This window comes from Danio rerio, chromosome 17 (assembly GCF_049306965.1).
Source record: "Danio rerio strain Tuebingen ecotype United States chromosome 17, GRCz12tu, whole genome shotgun sequence".
Lineage (NCBI taxonomy): Eukaryota > Metazoa > Chordata > Actinopteri > Cypriniformes > Danionidae > Danio > Danio rerio.
Window position 1 is genome coordinate 41626807 of NC_133192.1, and position 23291 is coordinate 41650097.

Here is a 23291-nt window from a genome sequence, read left to right on the forward strand (position 1 = left end):
ATCCGCAGCTGTATCCTATCTAGACTACACCATAAAACAGTAACATGATTAAAATACATAAAATCATGATTTTGGAGTATTTGTACTAGTCGGGATTCAAACCCAAAATTAATTTGAACCACAGTACCAGCGTGCACACGCACGGTCCACTAGGCCATACAAGACAGAAACTTGTGTTGGTCATGTCAGTCAAATGCAGATTCTCCGGGTCTTGAAACGCCTCTGAAATTATCAATGCTTTGAATCGCTTTAGTCACGTGACCAAGTGTTTAGAAACACTGTAGTCACGTGACCTGGTTGTTTCGGATCATGCTTCGGTGCAGTGTTTCAAAACACTTGCGCTTCGGGATCTCGACACTGTGTCAAAACGTCAGTTTCACGTCAGCCATCCCTAACATTTTCCTAGTCTTGTTTTCTTGTGTTTTGACCCTATCCTTGTTAGCCTTTTCGTCTTAGTCTGCCGCCTGCCTTCTGACCACTCGCCTGTTACTTTGACTACGATTCTGGATTGTCTTCAAATATCTGTTTGCACCTGTATTGACCATTGCTTTCCTGGCCACTGATTAAACCTGCATTTAGATCCAAACTTCTGTTGTGTGTCACTCCCCGTTACACTGACAGGCACTTGGGAACGGTGGGCGAGGAGAACTAACATTAAAGGCACAGGCAACAAAAACAACTACATAGTGTTTAGAGCTGGAAATTGTAATGTTCTGAAAGATATCATTAATAATCTAATGGGTATTCTGAGCTGAGATATTACAGACACATTCATGAGACACAAAAGACTTATCTTAAATCCTAAAAAAGGGGCCAAATAGGTGCCCTTTAATCTTTTTGGATGCCTGGTTGAATTTGCAATCAGATACTTTTCCAATGACTTAAAACAATTAGCTTTATGTGACTCTCCTGGTGCTCAAACGTACACTGACTCTGCCACACTTCCTGTCATTCAGTCTGCTTGAGTTCAAACACAAAACAGAAGCAGCTCTGCTGAACAAATGGGAAGTTCAAAAACTGTTAAAGGTCACAAAAGGTACATTTACAACTTCCGTTCTCATGCTCAAAGCCTTCACCGCAATGAAGTGTGAAACAGAGAGAGCTCACTGATTATACACACCATCTGACGAAAAAAAGCATCACAGGGCTGTCTTTGTATTACTTTGGAAACGTTTTGCTGTTTTATGCATATACAATTGCATAAATGATTAGCCTTCATGTGAAATTTGTGTTCTTTTTAAATATTTCAAAAGTGCAATTAATTGTAGTGTATTTTCTATTATATTTTTTACTTCTGAAGAAATTCTTATCTATTTTAGTTTGGCTGGAATAAAAAAAATCTTTTTAATAATAATAATAATAATAATAATATTAATAGTAATAATAATACAGATTTCTAAGATCAACATTAAATTTCACTTCTGGTTGTCCTTAAGAGCAGTTAATCATCAAGCCCCTATATTTGTCCTCGTCTGATTTGTATTCAAAAGTCTAAGCCAGACAAAAGTAACACTAAGCCAGACAAACACGATCTTTATTAACCACACAAGTTGATTGTGTAAGTACGTGTCTTACTGCATGTACATGTCTCGACTGCACCTCCAAGCCGACAGACATCCTCTTTTTTTGCACATCAGCACCTTCCTAACCAAAAAAAAAAATGTTTCCTTCTGTGGCTTCATGCAATCAATTTCACACCAAACTTAAAACTGTGACTGCTGCGTTCAGTACTGTATATGGAAAAAAGAGATCACTTAAATTCCGTTGCTCTGAATTTACGCTGTCATTTATTTTGTTGTTAACAGATTTTTGTTGTTGTTGATGTTATACAACACAATGCCAATGTATTCAATTAAGAAAGATTAAGAAACCAATGTTAGGTGGATTAACAATGACTTACAAGGGTTAAATGTTTGTTCAGACTAATTGTCATTTTGTGGAAGAGAAGATGTTCTCTAAATGATGATAAATGTGCATTAGTTCCTATTCATTGTAGAAATGTTTTCGTAATATGAGAGTGAGAGAGAGAAATAAGTCATTGTTAAAAACGTCTTTGGAAACACACTATAAGATATGAACCAAGCAAACAGAAAAGTCACAATATAATCTTTGAATTAAAGCAAAGAATTGCATGAAAATCAGACAAGAACAATTTTTTTTTTACCATTGTCAATTGTTAGAGGCAGATCTTGCCCTTCTATTGAAGAAAGAAAACCCCCTAACTAAAATCATAAAAAAAGTCACGATTTATCTAGAATTACTGAAAATAAACAGAAAAGTTATTAGATATCGCTTTCGTATTGTGGTTCAACAGATTAATGAAACTGGCCTAGACAAAATTGAAGGGTACCTACAATAGTATGAGTTTGAGTGAGAACTCACATCTGTATCAGTTGTTCCACTTAAAGATTAGGATTGACTTTTGGGTGGAAAATACAGTTCAGTATTATAAAACAAGTATGGATGAATCTTTAACAGCATTCTCCAACATATAGTAGAGCAGGGGTCAGTAGGTCTTGGTCTTGAACGGCCGGGTGCTTTAACTTTCACAAACACTGCAAGTTTCAAATATCAGTGCTTTCCGGTTGGGATATATCACCCTCCGAAAGATACTTCAATAATCGTGTCCACCATGTTGAAGTGTCATTCCAAATCAGCTGTGTTTGATTATTGTTGGAGTTAAATTGCATAATACTGTTAACGGTTTTTGTAAATGATACAGCATTTAACTGTAATAAGAGCTGTATTTTACTGTGGGATGGTTTTGCAGTATGTTACTGTATTTTAAAGTTGCACTGTAAAACTATTACTGTATAGGTGTACAGGTACATACAATTCTGTAAATACATATGCAGCAAGATAAATGGTGCTGTAAATGTAAATACAGTATATTTTGCTGTAATTGATTTACAGTAAGTTACTGTTGATTCTGCAGGACATTGTCAACAATGCAGGACTGAGCTTGATGACCCATGTAGTGGAGAATAAACTTTGAGAACAGCCCACCATACAATTTCCTTCATTTTGAGATGCTACTCAGTCCTTTTTGAAGATATATTTGAAGTAAAAGTAGTTTTTTAACTATTTATTTTGTGTTACATACAAAAAGCATGGTACATATTAATAAAATAAAATTACATGACACATTTGAAATGGAACACTGATCAAAATAATGAACAGCCTGCAATGTGAGGCCACTATTTAGTCCTATTTGAAGTTTTTATATAGTGAGTTAAAAGAAGCATAAATTGTGTTACAGACATGAAGCACAGTATAAAAACAAAATACATAACATTTATGAAAAGGAACATAGATCAAATTTAGAAAACACTTTCAGATACTGATACTGAACTGATTAATCCCGTTTTGGCATTTTTAATTATTTTGAACACATTTAGGTGCTGCTTGTCAATTTGACAAGACTTCTACGTTCGTTCTTGCTGTAAATTGTGAAAGAAATGACCGATAAAAGGTTTCTGATAAACTGCTGTTACAGCTGCAGGCGCTGTGCGACGCGCGTGTACGCGAGTGGGAGTCAGATTTGTCCGAGGAGTCAGATTTTGATAAAACACAGGCATTGCTTGATCCTCCATGTCGGGCAGGGGCGGACTGGGACTGAAAATCAGCCCTGGCATTGTAGCCACACCAGCCCACATTACCACACCAATACAGCCCCACCCAAGGACACGCACATTCACTACTTATATTGGTGTACAGATGGTAAAATTATATAAGCAGTACCATATTTTAGAGATATTTAAACATTTAATGTATATGACTGAAACAAAAACAACCCATTTATATATGCAATTATGTCATTCATTTCCTTTTTTTTTGGCTTAGTCCCTTTATTAATCTGGGAATCAGCAACTTATCATGTTTTACACAGCGGATGCCCTCAAAGCTGCAACCCATTACTGGGTTACCCAATTCCCAATTGGCCTACCCAATTCACCTATAGCATGTGTTTGGACTTGTGGAGGAAACCAGAAGGAAACCCACGCGAACATGCAAACTCCTCACAGAAACACCGACTGTCCCAGATGAGGCTCAAACCAGCGACTTACTTGCTGTGAGGCGACAGCACTAACTATTACGCCACTGCACTGCCCCCTTTCGAGACTAGTTCAGTTAATTTTATGTAATTGGCAATGTCTGACTTGACTGCCTTTCTCTTTTTATGGTCCATCTCTGACAATTAGCTTGTGTTGCACTAACTGTTTGTTTTACATTCTTGCCAAATTCAGATTGGGTCGGCCCATCTTGAAACCATTCGGTTGTTGCTGATTGGGCCAATGCTTAACATTTACTATTATTCTTACTATTATCAACATCATCATCATAATATTCACATCTCGCACAAGATAAAAGCTGCCTACATTTAAAATACAATACATATGAAAAAAATAAATAAAAATAGCTGAACGGCCCACATTTAAAAAATGGTCCGGCCCTTCTGGCATTTGCCGGAATTGCCAGATGGCCAGTCTAATGTCGGGTATAGTAATGGGTCGTTCTTGATCAATTTGTTCATTTTGAACAACTTTTTGTATGACTCAGGGAGTGATCGTTCATTTGAGTATGCGCTCAGGTTAGACAAACCATTTTTTTTACCAACAGCACTCAAGCCTCTCCTACAAATGAGCAATGAAATTATGATTGGCAAAAGTGCCAGGAGTAAGAATGTTACTATCTACCCCACCTGCGGGGCAAGTTGTAACAGACGGGGCTAGTTGTAACACTTGCTTACAAAAGCAGATTTCACACAGTTAATTTAATGTCTGTTTACTCATTTGGCTCATTTCTTTCTATTCAAAATATTTTTATTTAAAAAGTTCTCAACATTACACTCGAATTACAAAAGATTATTTTGTTAGTTTAATTGGTGTGCAACAGTGTGTGTCTTAATTGTAACACCCTGTTACAACTAACCCCTCTGTGTCATGTTTTCCTCAAAACTGGCTAGCTGACACTCTGTTTTTTACTTCTTTGAAAATTTTTCTTCTTTCTTTCAAAATGGTTTCATCAAGACGGTGGTCACAACAATAAAATATTTTATGTTCATAGTTTCACAGATTTTTTTTTTTATTAAAAAATATTGAGTATAATAAAAAAAAAACTTTTATGCTGCAAAAATAGTTTCTCCTGTGTTTCTCATCCAAATTTCGGTGAACTTTTTCAATAATTGGCAGAAAGACTTCTGCCGAAATTGTGGTAAAAAAAAACTCAGAAGCATGCCATGATTAACCCTGAGTAAATGCCTTAAAACTTTGTGTTACATTTAACCACCCTACATTGTGCCTCGCGCTTCACTAAACATTTACAAAGCGCTGTAATACTTTCAAAAATCACAATCACAATATATATGTCCATGCATAATATACGATGGCCAGAAAGTGATGAATGTTTTCTAAATTGTTAAAAGTTTGATATTTCAGCAAGATTCAGCAAGCCCAAAGAATTTGATATAAAATTCACTTTAATGTGTGATGTGACTAAAAAGTGGTCATAAACAAATATTTTCTCTATTCAGATGAGTAGCGGCTTGGACCTGGAAACAGTATTCCATACGTCACCAATACGTCATGACTTAAAAAGTGGATAGAGAGAGGGTACGACATTCAAATTCGGGATGCTTAAAGCACATATCAGCTTCCCCACAACACTGTTGCTGCCTACAGTGTCTCAATTTTCATAAGTTTCATTAATAATTTGAACTGAAAGCATTGCATTGACCAAATCTCTCAAAAGCAGAAAGAATTAACAGACCAGACTAAGCATTTAGCACACAGCGCACCTTTTCTTCACAGCTGTTTTCTCACAAATGTAATATTAGTTATATGTTGATTTTGTTATATCGAGGTTGGTGTTGGGATATTCACTAACAATAAGCTAATTCGAATTTCTTTTTACCTCAAAACAATCATTCAGGCCTTCGTCGAAAACATCAATAACATCCATCTACAAAACGTTAAGACTCTTAACACAGAGTACCTGTAATGCTGGTGATGCTTGGTTTTGAATGCCATAGAAAGTCCGATTCGAAAACATGAAACAACAAATCACGCTAAAGAAGAGGATCTTGAGCTGCTGCGTAACCCTTGCAAGCCCTTGTATATCTTCTTCTGTGCACTACTGCTAGCAAGAACATAGAAAACAGGATTCAACGCGCTGTTGACAGTAGACAATCCCAAGGAGATGGTGTACGGGGTGTAGACATGTCTCTCAAAGTCACACTTCCCATCCGAAACATGGAAATTGACAGCACGCAGCAGAAGAATCACGTGGTATGGCGTAAAGCACACCAAAAAGAACAAAACGACAGCGACAGCCAGATTGCGAACTTTGACTTTGGTTTTCGTCATCAGGCCAGCGCTTGCTTGAACGTTAACAAGAATCGCAAAGTTAGTAAGAGTTAAAATGCACAACGGGATGAAGAAACCAACAAAGAATCGAGCATAATTGAGTCCTGTCACTACAGAAGAAGGATTGCTCGGCTCGAAACATCTCTTCTCCGATATTTTCTCGGAATTTCCCTCTGTCATGGTGAAAACAGGCACGTGTCCTATCGCAACGACTGCCACGATTGTAACCGAGATGATCGCGGCATGTCTCATTCTCCTCAACCCTCGAGACTCCACGGCGTAAACCACCGCCACAAATCGGTCAACGGAAACGCAGCACATCAGGAAAATGCTGATATACATGTTATTGAAAAACACGTATCCGGTGATCTTGCAGGCCAGAGAGCCCCATTCCCAGCGATGGCCTCTGTGGATGTAAATGGCCCACAGTGGAAGTGTGCTGAGATACATGAGGTCACACAGTGTCAGGCTGAAGAGGTACACTCCTAGAACGTTCTTCCGACACACTTCGAGGAACGTGAGGAAGACTGTGATCAGGTTTGCCGGCAGACCTACAGTGAGGACGGTGCTGTAGAGAGCCACAAGTGGAAGGGGGTTTTCCTCATCGTAAAGTGGTCCACAACTGCTTGTGTGGTTTGATCGAGCAGTTGGTAGACTGGTTACATTCATGGTCACTGGGGAGTTGAGATTAGGGTGTACATAAAATGACAGGGAAAAAAAACATAGTTTAGTTACAGTTGTTTTATAATAAATCAAAAACAAAAGTAATCGCAAAAAACAACCACTTTTTAGTGGATTAACTTATTAATTGTTTAACTTAAGGCTAACAAAGTGCGCTAGCAAAATAACCTCTGTACATTTTTAATGTTTTTTGTTTATCTAATTTTTTTCCATTTAAAATGTAACGTTTATGGTTATATTGTGACTAGTATCCTGTTAATTTTATTTTTATTTTTTATTAATAAATCTGCTGATGAAATTGTTGTCAGTGTATTTATTCTTTATTTTTGATGTCTTGCAATGAAAGTACTCTCAATAATACTGCACATATTTCATACAGCATAAGAAGGTATGTTTGTGTAATATGTGTAATGTTGTTATAATGTTGACAAATTATTAGTTCTTTACTGAGATGAGGGTGCCACATTTAGCACATTAAGACATTCTGACTCTTAGATAAACTTTAAAGACTGTAGGCTATGTCAATATATTCATGTTTTGCTATGACAAACTGGATCGTTGAAGAAAATTAATAGCGCTGCATATCACAAAAGTTTAGTTACAGTAAAAAAAAAAAATGTATAGATTACTGTAATGTCCATCACATCAAAAAGAAAAAGAAAATCTTATGCAGGCCTATAGCCAGGGGGGTTCGGGAGGTTCAAAAGACCCAACCCCTACTGACAAAGTCCACAATTTGGCTGCCATATGAACTCATTTGTTCTATTTTTGAGAGTATGCCATCATAAATTGTGAAAATAGCCAACAGAAGAAGGCTTTGAATTAAATTTTTAATTATTGAAATGGACAAATTCTGACTGAGGAAATGAGCTGGCCAGTTTATTTGCCAACAAGCTCCTGTTTTCATTTAAAACACGTTTTAAACTGATTCCTAATAGTTTTTTTTTTTAAATGATGGATGATAATACATTTGTATTTTTAAAATGAGCATTTTAAATTTTTCATGATTCTTTGTTCAAAATTTGCAATTTCAAATTCTAATCATTAGATTATTAATAAAACTGTAATAATGTGCAGTTTAAATGCACATTTGTAAAAGGACACTTTGAGGTAAAATAGTATGATAAGCACTTTGACAAGAATGTAGGAAATATCTTTGTTGCAATAAAAAAGTGTGGTTATGATGTCCATCCAACTTTATCCAGCAAAAATCTGTGCTTAAAATGTCACTAAAATGCAGTCTTTGAACCACAAAATTAAATAAAATTTAATCGAAAATTAAGTGAATAACTGCAAAAAGGTCCACTTTTTAGATAAAGGAACCACCCCTTTCAATAGGCTGTCTACAGGTCTGTAATAAAAAAAGAGTTATTCTTTTATTGGTTACAGAGCAGCAACCATGCACTTTTGGTCTATTGATTGCCAGTTGTATAACAACAGTTTTACTACAAATACAATGGTTAAAATGGTTAAAGCAAAGCTTTGGTTCATTTGTGGTTGTGGTTTATCTACAAAACTTTCTTTTTAAATGTGTATGCGTCTTGTGTATGTATGTGAGAATAGGTACAACAACAAAACAAACAAGCAACAAAACCACAGTTTTGGTAAGGGAAGAACTGATGAATGAAACATTAAGGAACCCAAAAATGCTTTCTTGTATGGCATCATCCTCTTCTTTTTTGAGAGTATAAAACCTGTGTAAAACTTCATAACTTATCAGCGATATGTAACGTTATGAGAATAGTTTACATCACAGAGCCAAGTTTCCATTCATCCCCATTCTACAAGACTTATAATAAAACGAATAAACAGAATTACCTCTACAAGATTATCCTGGAGTTCTACTCATGTCAACGTCAGCCTCTGCTTGTAATAGTCTAATCTGCCCATGGGCTGTTTCTCAAATCCTCGTGAAGTTTGAAAAGGTCGTTACAAGCGTCGAGCTGCTCACCTGAGGTGCAGGAAGTGATAATGATGAGCAAGTGTTCATACACACGTCTGCAGTTTCATCTGTGATGCTGTCAGTCACATCGGAGAGGAAACCGTCATTATGCAAATACGTTTGATTGACTAATGAATGAATGAATAAACGATTAAATAAATAATTACCATACTAATATTTATAGTAAGTGTTATAGCTCAAATGTACCTATATAATTGAGTAGTTACAACTCATTATGCATATAGTGAACTCGTCAACTGTAATACATATTGTACGTAAAATATGAGGTGCCGTGTAGGTTTTAAATCAAACTTTGCTTATAAACACATACATAAAACACATGTATATTCACCCATAATTTACTCGCATACACCTATACTACTGGATGTTCAAAACAACATAGATGAAACTTGTGTATATACATATAAACTTGACGCATATACACCCACATACTCACATAAACACTCACATTAACACACGCACATACATATAAACTTGCTGCATGCAAAAACACACCTATGCACACTCGCATATACATATAAACGCTGCATGCAAACACACCTATACACTCGTATATACATAAACGCTGCATGCAAACACACCTATATACACTCGCATATACATATAAACTTGCTGCATGCAAACACACCTATACACACTCGCATATACATATAAACTTGCTGCATGCAAACACACCTATACACACTCGCATATATAAACTTGATTCTCGCATAAATACCCACATTTACATGCACATGCATAACTCGCAGCATGCAAACACACCTACATAATCGCATATACATATAAACTCGATCTATGCATATAAATAATAAAAAAAAAATGTAAAAATATTATATAAAAAGAATATTATATTTAATAAAAAATAAATAAAACTCACAAACGTTTATCACGAATCTGGTTATTGCAAAGCTTATGAAATATAAATAATGCAATTAATAGAGGGATTAAATATGTTAAATTATGAACATATGATATATAAAATATGAGTCTATATAAATAGACTACTCAAAATAAGAAATATTTTTATTTTAAACCTTTTCATTTAATTAGGTAATTACATACACAAATATAAAGGGACAGAACACTTATTAGAACCCTTAAAGGATGTTCAAAAAGCAACCATAAATATAAATGTATACTCAAACTAAACTCCTCTTTTCTATTGCAAATGTTAATGTAGCCTACAGTCTTCTTGTTTTGTTTTTTAAATTCTTATAATTATTATGCTTTTTATATGTTTTTACAATGTGGGTGTCAAAATTGCAAGATTTTGGTATCATTTTGATTGTTAATTATTCAGCATATACAAAAAAAAATAATAATAAAAAAACCCGCTGATTAAAAGTCTCTGCTCATCATGTTGGTCAAGTTAACCCCCATGGAAAAGCTATATATATTCTCTGGTCACTCATTTTATGTTTAACAACTACTACTTATATTTTTACAGCAGCTGGCATCCAGCATTTTGGTGCATTAGCCTGTGTATTGGTAACAGGAAAACCCACTTAAGTGCATTCCTGCCCCCTACTGGACATAAGTATGTATCATAACCCTTGACGAATAGTGACACCAATAATAAAACAAACATAAAAAACTAATATTAGACAAAAATATTTTATTCAAAGTGATTACTTAAGCAACCTTATATTTATTAAACCATAATAACATTTCCAATAATTTAATTGCATAATAAACCTTTAATTTTGCAGGAGCATTCCTTAGCATTACCTTTATATTTATTTATTTTTAGAATTAGCATAATCTATTTTCATAATTCAACAGATGTAATTCCTCTATTAATCACATTATTTCTGTTTCTTAAGCTTTGCAATAACCTGATTCATGACAAATAATAATCTTGTTCATTACACTCAAAGGACTTTTACGTTGAAATTAAACTACTTCCTTTTAAAGTGAAATAACTTCCTTTTACTGTGAAAATTCATGCATACACACATATGAAATCACTTGCATATATGTATATACACAACTAACTATATATGTTTGTGAATTTTATTTTGTATGTTTGCACAAGTGTCATTTGGGTGTTTGTGCATAGATCAAGTTTATATGCATATACGAGTGTGTATAGGTGTGTTTGCATGCAGCAAGTTTATATGTATATGCGAGTGTGTATAGGTGTGTTTGCATGCAGCGTTTATATGTATATGCGAGTGTGCATAGGTGTGTTTTTGCATGCAGCAAGTTTATATGTATGTGCGTTTGTTAATGTGAGTGTTTATGTGGGGATCGAGTTTATATGTATGCGCGTGTGTATGTGGGTGTATTCATGCGTCAAGTTTATATGTATATACACAAGTTTCATCTATGTTGTTTTGAACATCCAGTAGTATAGGTGTATATGCGAGTAAATTATAGGTGTATATACACATGTTTTATGTATGTGTTGATAAGCAAAGTTTGATTTAAATCCTACACGGCACCTCATAGTAAAATGTGGTATATTATTGAACTATTGTAGTTTAGTTTTTTTTTTTTTTTGTAGTTAAACAATAAACATATTATAATATTTTTGCTATTAACCACAAATAACCCTGATTTGTATAAAACTGGTGAATGACACTTGCGTTATATAATACGTTAATGACACTTGCGTTATATATATCATTATATATTGAGCGTGATATAAACTATTCCCACACATGTTGTTGAGCTATAGCCGCTTAACTGGTGAAAGTGGCTTGTGTGATTTGCAGGACTGGTTGGTGACAACAGACAACAAAACAAAACAAAAGTCGCTGTTTTCTTTTATAGTGCAAACAACTTCTCCTCACCGTTAATGGGATTTTACACATTCCACTAGAGGACGCTAATCTGAATCACATGAGTAAACGATTCATCTCATCTCAACATATAAATATTAAATAATTAATAATAATAAATAACATAGTTATAATAATAATAATAATGAAGTTTAAATCAATTAATTTATAATTCACGAAACTGTAATAATAATGCTAAATGAGCAAGATTGGTTTGACAAGGTTTGACTTTGTAAAATGTACAGCTATTTAGGAATTAATTAAATTAAAATAATAAAATTAACTCATATATTTTCTATTAGTGGCCCAAGCAATGTAAGTGCATGCTGGTTAATTACACGTACAGCGCTAACTGCTCACGTAAATATTAGGAATATAAGTTAAAAAAAAAAGTTTATTATTGTAAATAATAGAAAGTAAATTAAATCGTTTCACCATTTCTATGTCTATGCCTATATTTTACAGTCTATGGTCTACGCACGATTTCAGATCACATGGCCGTTTGTATCATCATCTGGTAGGCTACATGGTTCAGTCATATTTATGTACTTTTCATTTGCTCTTGTTTTCAGATTTAATATTATTAAGTTTTATTAATGTTTTCGTTTTTTTGGATGTATGTGAAGGCTTTTTAAGGGACTTTGTGTTCACTCAACGGCTAGAAAGCACAAAAGTTCACCTGCCGAATGAGTTCCCGCGTCTGACCACAAGATGGCGTCCACAGCAGAAAGGTGCAAGTTTATAAATACATTATTTCTGTTTGTATGAATCTAAATAGCTGTTTTCATTACTAATATACAGCTTTCAATAAGCTAAATTACCATCACAAGGTCTGTAATGACAATTAGCTTGTACGTTTGCTAGAATTTTCCTAACATATCTAGCCTTGTTCATTTATATTAAAACAAAAAAAGATTGTATTTTATTCAGAAAAACATCTCTCGTTTGTCATTACGTTTGATGATTTGATGTGATTTGAGCTTCTGAACTTCTGTTAAGGGTGCAAAGTGTGCATTGAAGCGGCCTGATTCTATACACCAGTTTACAGTAGTAAAAATATATCAAAGTTAATTAAAGTAAACATATTAAAGGTAAACAGGTTTCTATTTTTTGAATGTAGTTAAAAACTCTTTATGAAATGAATAATATGATTAATAATATGGTTCATTTCTTATATTGATATACATTTTTTATATTAAATTATCTCTGGGTCATAAATGATTCTGCTTGCAGCCTTCAGTACATCAGCTTTCAGGCTCAGTGCTGTGTTTCTTCTTCTTCTTCTTGGTCTTTACTGACGCTCCTGGTGCAGTGATGTTGCAGTTGCTGTGAAAAGCTAGGCGAGAACACAAACCACAAGTGTTTTTATTCAGGCATGCAACAGACTGAATGTCCTAAAACTGTTTGTGGTCAAGCTGGTGATCTTGCATGCTCAATACACACATCAATGCATGAGATAAACTGTGGTTAGACAAAAACAGAAATAAGAAAAGTAAGAAAATATTTAGTGCATGCTGCAGCTGTAAATGTTGCTTTTATTATTTTCATGACTTGGAATTGATGAGAAACTGAAGATGCAAAAGTCTGATTTATTAAAATACGTACCATGAATCAGAGACAGTGTAAACAGCACACAACTGAGGTTTGATTTATTTAAAGAAGAGCAGAGCAATGCAACATATACGAGTGCAACATTCAACATTTAAACCAAATTGTAATAATCATTCAACAAAATTTCCTTTCATAAAGCAAATCCATCTGTTTGTATTTCCTATTATCTTTTAATTTCTACATTAGACCTTCTTTAGTTGTTGAGAAATGACAGTATCCTGTTCACTGATCAGACACTTATAATGAATTTAATGTGTGAAGAGAGTTTAGTGTGGAGTAAATTCAGCACAATGGACAGCTCCCTGCAGTGCTGAACTGACTGAACCACATCTGCAGGAGGAAATGCTACAGAGATGTTTAATTACTGCTGAATAATTACTGAACAATATTGAATATTGAAAATCTAACCCATCAGTAGTGATTACTAATTAAACATTTATTTTATATATAAATTAAGATAAAAGGCGATTACATAAAAAACCTGTTGGGCTTATTCGCTCTAAGACATGCTTTGATAATTATATTTCTTTTAAAGTAATACGGTTTTGTTAATGTTAATAAAAGGAAACACTGAGTTTGTATAATCATTTCTTTTTGTAATTGAACACTCACTTTACAGCTCTTCATCTCTCAGAAAACTCCCTCATTAAACCAATAGTTGCCCTCGCGCACATTAATCAATACACAAGACTAAAGAAAGCCTAATGGAAAATCTGTGCTTTGTGACAATGATCTAAGAGATCTTATCAGATCAGTGAAGTTTATTTTTCAGTTTGGCTGAAGTGAAAACAGTTTTTGATAAAAACAAACAAAAAATTAAGCACATTATTATTAGCCCTGTAAGATTTTTTTTTTTTTTTTTTTTTTTTTTGGCTACAGAACCAAGCACTGTTGTCCTATGATTTGCCTAAATTAAACTAACTTTAGTTAACCTAATTAACCCAGTGAGCCTTTAAACTGCACTTTAAGCTGAATACTAGTGTCTTGTAAAATAACTATTAAAATATTGTGTCATGAGTTATTAGAGATTATTTATTTAACATATTATGTTTAAAAATGTGTTGCAAAAGATATTTTCTCAATTAAACCGTGCTGGGGAATTATTTAATCATTCATTACACTCAGAATAATTTATTTCAAGTGTTTATTTCAGTTCATTTTGATGATTATGGATTACAGCTAATATTAGTGTCAATTATAGTTTATCTCTTCATAATATAGCTGTGCTTTAATGATAAGTTTACATGTTTACCTAAAGTTTTATTATTTTAATATTATTTGAATGAATTTTATCGATAATTAATGCAAAGTCCTGCAAATAATTAAGCAACACAATCCTGCAGCCATAGTCCAACTTCAAATACAGAAAAATTGTATATTTAATAAAGTATATTAGTAAAATAAGTGTTTATAATTAGTTTTTAAAGTGTATCTTAGTTTCTAATAATACTTTAAATTAAATTAACAGCAAATTCATTATATTTTGTAAAACGATGATTTATAGTGTATTTAATATTAGAATCTTTAACTTCTGATTTTCCAACCACTTTTAGCAAATTCATCAGTGTTAAACTCATATTTTTCATTATTGTGTGTAATCAGTAAAGATAAAATAAAATGAATATAATAACTAAATATATATTCACTTTAATAATGGCCTGTTGTTCATTTTAGAGCAAGAGTCTCCTTGTGCTGAACGGTTTAACAGCACCTCCACATCACCTGCATCAGAGTGTGTTTTCTGCTGGAATCTGCTGTTCAGTGTGTGTTCGGTGTGTGTTCTCCTCTTCTCCATCTGCGTCTACTGCCTCTGTCAGAAGAAAACTACAGGTCATCAGCTATTCGTAAAAAATGGATATCTCAAATTATAAAATGTAAATTATTCTTATCTTTTGTTAAGTTTCTGTAGGTTCTGGGGCTGAGAACAGACATGTTGAGGTATGAGCACATTTTGAGAATAATTTTAATATATATCATTCGCAATAGTTTAGCAGCAACACAAATTACATCAATATAATATAATATATTTATTTGTTTATTATTTTAATGAAATATATTCTGTTTCAGGCTGGTGATGAAGTGTGTTATGCTTCATTAGACATGCCTTCCACACAGCAACAAAGGCAGAGGAATAAAAGAGCTCAGAGTTCAGACTTCAGTATTTATTCTAATGTCAGAACCAGCAGAATGTAAAGTAGAGTAAACTAAAGTCATTGTTCTTTAGTAGAAATATGATTCAAAAGAGTGTTAATGACAATGTTCTGGCATCTGCATCCTATTTTCATTGATTCTAATATTGTAAGTTTTTAATGATTAAAAATGTAAATACATTTAAGAAAGGTTAAATGTTTTTTCCAAATATTTGACTTGCAGTCTCAGAAAGGACTCAGTGTTGTTTCTGGGTCTCTCAGTTTAATATAATTTAAGCCAATCACATGAGTGCATATGCAGTAGTACTCCCAGCTAAAACTGAAGTTCTTAAACTCTTTTCATGCCACAAAACAAACATCTCCCTGCTACAACAACAGAAATGTAGAATGCAAGTGTACATCTAACAGAGCTCTGAACATTCCTAATATTAAAAAAACAAAAAACTAGGTCTTAGATCATCAGATGTGTACACCATTTCAGAGGTTTTACTGCTACTGTGGGCAAATTACCACAACAACTCCACCAAAACTTATATATTATAGATCTATAAGATCATTTAATGGAATAACAACCTAAACAATATTTCATCACACCTTTAGCCTCAGTCAGTAGAGCTGCAATCTTCATTTTAAAACCATTATGAAAACCTCCATTAAGAGGACTTAAATGGATAGTTCACCCCAAAATAACAATTCTGTATCATTAACTCCCTTTCACTTGCTCCAAACCTGTTTGAGTTTCTTTATTCTGTTCAATACAAAAGAAGATATTTTGAAGAAAGCTGAAAAGCTGTACCCATTGACTTGTTTGTTTTTGCTACTATGAAAGTCAACGGTTACAGGTTTTCAGCTTCTTCAAAACATTTTATTTTGTGCAAAACAGAAAACAAGAAACTCTTAAAGATTTGAAACCGCTTGAGCTTGAGTAAACAGTGAGTAAATCTGGATTTCTGTGTGAACTCTCCCTTTATTTGAGCTCTCTCCAGTCACTCTAGGAAGACACTACACCTGGATTATTTGTCTAAATAATACATTTATTATTAAAATCCCTTTTAACATTAAAGTCATCTAAAGCCGTGGCTTAGTGCAGGTAAAGGGGCCCCGGCCCTGGGTGAGTCGGCCATTAGTTTATGCCCACTCCTCATTCTGCAGGTGATCAGGAAGCAGTTCTCTGCACTTCCTGTGTGACTCCTGCTCACCCTACACAAATCATTAAGATCATTAATCCAGACTGACCCTAACAACACAATCAAAGCCATGAGTGCGTCACTCAGATAAGTGTCAAGTCACTGGCCACCTGTTCACTGTAACCAGGGATGGCGCTCAATATCGTCCAAACTGGGCCGATCAGCCGCCGCTGGACTGAGACACCAGCCAATCAGCTGACGGCACTCTGATACACACAACACCGTGTTCAGAAACACAGAGCAACACACTTCTGCTGATCTCTCAGTGAGTCTCTTACCTGTTGACAGAGTTATGGGGAAGGTCAGTTTGCTTCTGGACGTGACCCTCAGTGCACCTCCGAAGGGGAAACGGTTGCACAGGATGTTGAAGAGGGTCACTCCTACTGACCACACCGTAGCTGGACCCGCATGGTAGCGCTGTCTGCAGAACCACTCAGGTGGAGCGTATTGAATAGTTCCTGAGAGACACAAGGAGACACAAACACCCGTTCAAAACACTCCAGCACACACAAATTCCCTTTGGTGGATCATCAAAAGCTCACAAACATCCACAGAGTGTTTCCTTCTGCAACACAAACCCACCTGCGAAGTATTTGTAGGCCGAGCGCTTGAGCAGATCTCCACAGCCGAAGTCCAGCAGCTTGATGTCCTGGGACTCTGTGGAGATCAGCAGGTTCTCTGGCTTGACGTCCCGGTGCAGGACTCCGCGGCTCTCGCAGTGTTTCAGAGCCGCGATCAGCTGCACCAGCACTTTCTTGGCCAGACGCTCATCCAGACAGCCGTTCTCCTCACAGAAGCTCTGGAGGTCTTGGCAGGGATCCGGACGCTCCAGGATCAGGATGTAGCGTCTGGGACGGTCAAACCAGTCAAGCAGCTGCAGGACGTTGGGGCAGGCAGGAGCTGAATTGACGCGGGTCATCAGTGCCACCTCCAGCGGCAGCCGACCCTGACCTTCCTGCAGGACAAACGATTGGATTCAGAACCCAATGAAACATCAAACACAACAACAGGTTCACACTGAACTCACAACTCTCAGTCTCCTCTGTGTCCGCTCTTTAGACACATACTTGATGGCGACCTGTAGACAGATAAAGCATAATAAATCACACCTGCCTGATCCTCACACATCACATTTACTGAGATCAGGATTTCTAAAGGCTGTTTGAATGAAGAGCGGAGAAAACGACTTACTGGCAGTCCATCGGACCTGCGCATCCCAGCGAACACAGAGCCAAATCCACCGTCTCCCAGCAGTGGGCCCTTTGCATACGCGTCTGCAACACAGAGGAGCAGTAGAAATGTGTGTTCAAAGAAAACATGCAGCAGTAGAGAAAACTGCAAAAGAGCATTACTGAAACATCATCATCACTTCTTCAATAAGCCATTCTGACCTCTGCGAGAGCGTTTGAGAGCTCTTCTAGATGAGGTGGACGGACGTTCATCTTCTGGTGTTTGCTGGCTGCCGCTCTGCCGCTTCCTCTTCCTGTTACCCTGATCTGTGGACACAGATTTGGCCAACAGGGAAGGCAGAGGTCCATCAAGCTCTTGGCTCACGGTCTGGGTTTCACCATCACCATCATGTGTCCTGACGTCCTGAACAGCTGCCTGGATGAAAGCAGAACTCCTGGATCTGGAGCGGCCTGAGACAACGACAACAACAACAACAACAACATATCACGTTTATTATAAGATTATAAGAATTAATCAACAATTAACTTTAGTAGCTGCATCTACAGAGAATAAAAGACATCTGATCACTTATATCGGGGAACAGTTGTGTTGAAATGGGTTCATTTGTACCAGTTTATTTACATCACATTTCCCCAAATATTACACAACATCATATCATGATTGATCATAAACAAATAAAAACTAAAACACTCACTGCGGTTTTCACCCATCTGACAAACTCCTCCAAACTCCAGCAAACCTGAAAACAAGAACAAAGATCAAATATCAATAAAAATGTCAATAAAAACGATAAAAACAAGATCAAAATCAAAATAAACACAACAAAAGAGCAACAAAACGTGTGAAAAGGAATAATTTCAGCTCTGAGCGTCGATCTCCTTGTGAAATAAAAGTCTTCTGTCAGAAATTCTCTGGTCTCCTTGAAGAATCGCAGTATCAGCACAGTAATCCTCAGCAAATGCCTCAGAAATTCGCCTCTCCTCAATCAACAGATAGCGGCGAGTCTCGGTGTTTATATATGGAGTCAAATCATAACACGCGTTGCTATAGCAACCACAATTTGAATCGCCAATCTGAATCACATGAGTAAACGATTCATCTCATCTCAACATATAAATAATAAATAATTAATAATAATAAATAACATAGTTATAATAATAATAATAATAATGAAGTTTAAATCAATTAATTTATAATTCACGAAACTGTAATAATAATGCTAAATGAGCAAGATTGGTTTGACAAGGTTTGACTTTGTAAAATGTACAGCTATTTAGGAATTAATTAAATTAAAATAATAAAATTAACTCATATATTTTCTATTAGTGGCCCAAGCAATGTAAGTGCATGCTGGTTAATTACACGTACAGTGCTAACTGCTCACGTAGATATTAGGAATATAAGTTAAAAAAAAAAGTTTATTATTGTAAATAATAGAAAGTAAATTAAATCGTTCACCATTTCTATGTCTATGCCTATATTTTACAGTCTATGGTCTACGCACGATTTCAGATCACATGGCCGTTTGTATCATCATCTGGTAGGCTACATGGTTCAGTCATATTTATGTACTTTTCATTTGCTCTTGTTTTCAGATTTAATATTATTAAGTTTTATTAATGTTTTCGTTTTTTTGGATGTATGTGAAGGCTTTTTAAGGGACTTTGTGTTCACTCAACGGCTAGAAAGCACAAAAGTTCACCTGCCGAATGAGTTCCCGCGTCTGACCACAAGATGGCGTCCACAGCAGAAAGGTGCAAGTTTATAAATACATTATTTCTGTTTGTATGAATCTAGATAGCTGTTTTCATTACTAATATACAGCTTTCAATAAGCTAAACTACTATCACAAGGTCTGTAATGACAATTAGCTTGTACGTTTGCTAGAATTTTCCTAACCTATCTAGCCTTGTTCATTTATATTAAAACAAAAAAAAAGATTGTATTTTATTCAGAAAAACATCTCTCGTTTGTCATTACGTTTGATGATTTGATGTGATTTGAGATTCTGAACTTCTGTTAAGGGTGCAAAGTGTGCATTGAAGCGGCCTGATTTTATACACCAGTTTACAGTAGTAAAAATATATCAAAGTTAATTAAAGTAAACATATTAAAGGTAAACAGGTTTCTATTTTTTCAATGTAGTTAAAAACTCTTTATGAAATGAATAATATGATTAATAATATGGTTCATTTCTTATATTGATATACATTTTTTATATTAAATTATCTCTGGGTCATAAATGATTCTGCTTGCAGCCTTCAGTACATCAGCTTTCAGGCTCAGTGCTGTGTTTCTTCTTCTTCTTCTTGGTCTTTACTGACGCTCCTGGTGCAGTGATGTTGCAGTTGCTGTGAAAAGCTAGGCGAGAACACAAACCACAAGTGTTTTTATTCAGGCATGCAACAGACTGAATGTCCTAAAACTGTTTGTGGTCAAGCTGGTGATCTTGCATGCTCAATACACACATCAATGCATGAGATAAACTGTGGTTAGACAAAAACAGAAATAAGAAAAGTAAGAAAATATTTAGTGCACGCTGCAGCTGTAAATGTTGCTTTTATTATTTTCATGACTTGGAATTGATGAGAAACTGAAGATGCAAAAGTCTGATTTATTAAAATACGTACCATGAATCAGAGACAGTGTAAACAGCACACAACTGAGGTTTGATTTATTTAAAGAAGAGCAGAGCAATGCAACATATACGAGTGCAACATTCAACATTTAAACCAAATTGTAATAATCATTCAACAAAATTTCCTTTCATAAAGCAAATCCATCTGTTTGTATTTCCTATTATCTTTTAATTTCTACATTAGACCTTCTTTAGTTGTTGAGAAATGACAGTATCCTGTTCACTGATCAGACACTTATAATGAATTTAATGTGTGAAGAGAGTTTAGTGTGGAGTAAATTCAGCACAATGGACAGCTCCCTGCAGTGCTGAACTGACTGAACCACATCTGCAGGAGGAAATGCTACAGAGATGTTTAATTACTGCTGAATAATTACTGAACAATATTGAATATTGAAAATCTAACCCATCAGTAGTGATTACTAATTAAACATTTATTTTATATATAAATTAAGATAAAAGGCGATTACATAAAAAACCTGTTGGGCTTATTCGCTCTAAGACATGCTTTGATAATTATATTTCTTTTAAAGTAATACGGTTTTGTTAATGTTAATAAAAGGAAACACTGAGTTTGTTTAATCATTTCTTTTTGTAATTGAACACTCACTTTACAGCTCTTCATCTCTCAGAAAACTCCCTCATTAAACCAATTGTTGCCCTCGCGCACATTAATCAATACACAAGACTAAAGAAAGCCTAATGGAAAATCTGTGCTTTGTGACAATGATCTAAGAGATCTTATCAGATCAGTGAAGTTTATTTTTCAGTTTGGCTGAAGTGAAAACAGTTTTTGATAAAAACAAACAAAAAATTAAGCACATTATTATTAGCCCTGTAAGATTTTTTTTTTTTTTTTTTGGCTACAGAACCAAGCACTGTTGTCCTATGATTTGCCTAAATTAAACTAACTTTAGTTAACCTAATTAACCCAGTGAGCCTTTAAACTGCACTTTAAGCTGAATACTAGTGTCTTGTAAAATAACTATTAAAATATTGTGTCATGAGTTATTAGAGATTATTTATTTAACATATTATGTTTAAAAATGTGTTGCAAAAGATATTTTCTCAATTAAACCGTGCTGGGGAATTATTTAATCATTCATTACACTCAGAATAATTTATTTCAAGTGTTTATTTCAGTTCATTTTGATGATTATGGATTACAGCTAATATTAGTGTCAATTATAGTTTATCTCTTCATAATATAGCTGTGCTTTAATGATAAGTTTACATGTTTACCTAAAGTTTTATTATTTTAATATTATTTGAATGAATTTTATCGATAATTAATGCAAAGTCCTGCAAATAATTAAGCAACACAATCCTGCAGCCATAGTCCAACTTCAAATACAGAAAAATTGTATATTTAATAAAGTATATTAGTAAAATAAGTGTTTATAATTAGTTTTTAAAGTGTATCTTAGTTTCTAATAATACTTTAAATTAAATTAACAGCAAATTCATTATATTTTGTAAAACGATGATTTATAGTGTATTTAATATTAGAATCTTTAACTTCTGATTTTCCAACCACTTTTAGCAAATTCATCAGTGTTAAACTCATATTTTTCATTATTGTGTGTAATCAGTAAAGATAAAATAAAATGAATATAATAACTAAATATATATTCACTTTAATAATGGCCTGTTGTTCATTTTAGAGCAAGAGTCTCCTTGTGCTGAACGGTTTAACAGCACCTCCACATCACCTGCATCAGAGTGTGTTTTCTGCTGGAATCTGCTGTTCAGTGTGTGTTCGGTGTGTGTTCTCCTCTTCTCCATCTGCGTCTACTGCCTCTGTCAGAAGAAAACTACAGGTCATCAGCTATTCGTAAAAAATGGATATCTCAAATTATAAAATGTAAATTATTCTTATCTTTTGTTAAGTTTCTGTAGGTTCTGGGGCTGAGAACAGACATGTTGAGGTATGAGCACATTTTGAGAATAATTTTAATATATATCATTCGCAATAGTTTAGCAGCAACACAAATTACATCAATATAATATAATATATTTATTTGTTTATTATTTTAATGAAATATATTCTGTTTCAGGCTGGTGATGAAGTGTGTTATGCTTCATTAGACATGCCTTCCACACAGCAACAAAGGCAGAGGAATAAAAGAGCTCAGAGTTCAGACTTCAGTATTTATTCTAATGTCAGAACCAGCAGAATGTAAAGTAGAGTAAACTAAAGTCATTGTTCTTTAGTAGAAATATGATTCAAAAGAGTGTTAATGACAATGTTCTGGCATCTGCATCCTATTTTCATTGATTCTAATATTGTAAGTTTTTAATGATTAAAAATGTAAATACATTTAAGAAAGGTTAAATGTTTTTTCCAAATATTTGACTTGCAGTCTCAGAAAGGACTCAGTGTTGTTTCTGGGTCTCTCAGTTTAATATAATTTAAGCCAATCACATGAGTGCATATGCAGTAGTACTCCCAGCTAAAACTGAAGTTCTTAAACTCTTTTCATGCCACAAAACAAACATCTCCCTGCTACAACAACAGAAATGTAGAATGCAAATGTACATCTAACAGAGCTCTGAACATTCCTAATATTAAAAGAACAAAAAACTAGGTCTTAGATCATCAGATGTGTACACCATTTCAGAGGTTTTACTGCTACTGTGGGCAAATTACCACAACAACTCCACCAAAACTTATATATTATAGATCTATAAGATCATTTAATGGAATAACAACCTAAACAAT

At 34.6% G+C, this 23291-nt stretch overlaps 2 protein-coding genes and 1 non-coding gene across 14 annotated transcripts; 1 reads left to right on the forward strand and 2 right to left on the reverse strand.

Moving 5' to 3' along the window:
* Positions 1 to 3060: 3060 nt before the first annotated feature.
* On the reverse strand, positions 3061 to 15213 carry gpr132a (G protein-coupled receptor 132a). Of its 5 annotated transcripts, none has more exons than XM_073927853.1 (4): positions 15126 to 15213; positions 13036 to 13128; positions 8865 to 8997; positions 3061 to 7039 (listed from the first exon to the last, which is right to left on the reverse strand). In XM_073927853.1, exon 4 carries the CDS (start codon positions 7032 to 7034, stop codon positions 6063 to 6065), a length of 972 nt encoding a protein of 323 aa, XP_073783954.1. In that variant the 5' UTR covers positions 7035 to 7039; positions 8865 to 8997; positions 13036 to 13128; positions 15126 to 15213; the 3' UTR covers positions 3061 to 6062. The 5 variants fall into 5 exon arrangements, with proteins under 5 accessions (XP_073783954.1, XP_073783953.1, XP_073783952.1 ...); XM_073927852.1 differs by having other exon boundaries at positions 12472 to 13128; XM_073927851.1 differs by having other exon boundaries at positions 12472 to 13128; positions 15050 to 15213.
* Positions 13363 to 22369, reverse strand: pimr60 (Pim proto-oncogene, serine/threonine kinase, related 60). Of its 8 annotated transcripts, none has more exons than XM_073927844.1 (10): positions 22282 to 22369; positions 20200 to 20292; positions 18626 to 18670; positions 18132 to 18380; positions 17932 to 18014; positions 17768 to 17818; positions 17323 to 17695; positions 17019 to 17198; positions 16851 to 16946; positions 16567 to 16753 (listed from the first exon to the last, which is right to left on the reverse strand). In XM_073927844.1, exons 3-9 carry the CDS (start codon positions 18639 to 18641, stop codon positions 16855 to 16857), a joined length of 1044 nt encoding a protein of 347 aa, XP_073783945.1. In that variant the 5' UTR covers positions 18642 to 18670; positions 20200 to 20292; positions 22282 to 22369; the 3' UTR covers positions 16567 to 16753; positions 16851 to 16854. The 8 variants fall into 8 exon arrangements, with proteins under 8 accessions (XP_073783947.1, XP_073783948.1, XP_073783946.1 ...); XM_073927841.1 differs by having other exon boundaries at positions 19634 to 20292; positions 22206 to 22369; XM_073927843.1 differs by having other exon boundaries at positions 22206 to 22367.
* Positions 17411 to 17508, forward strand: mir2185-1 (microRNA mir-2185-1). The gene has a single exon (NR_045255.1). It is a non-coding gene; the product is annotated as a microRNA mir-2185-1 (primary transcript).
* Positions 22370 to 23291: the final 922 nt, after the last annotated feature.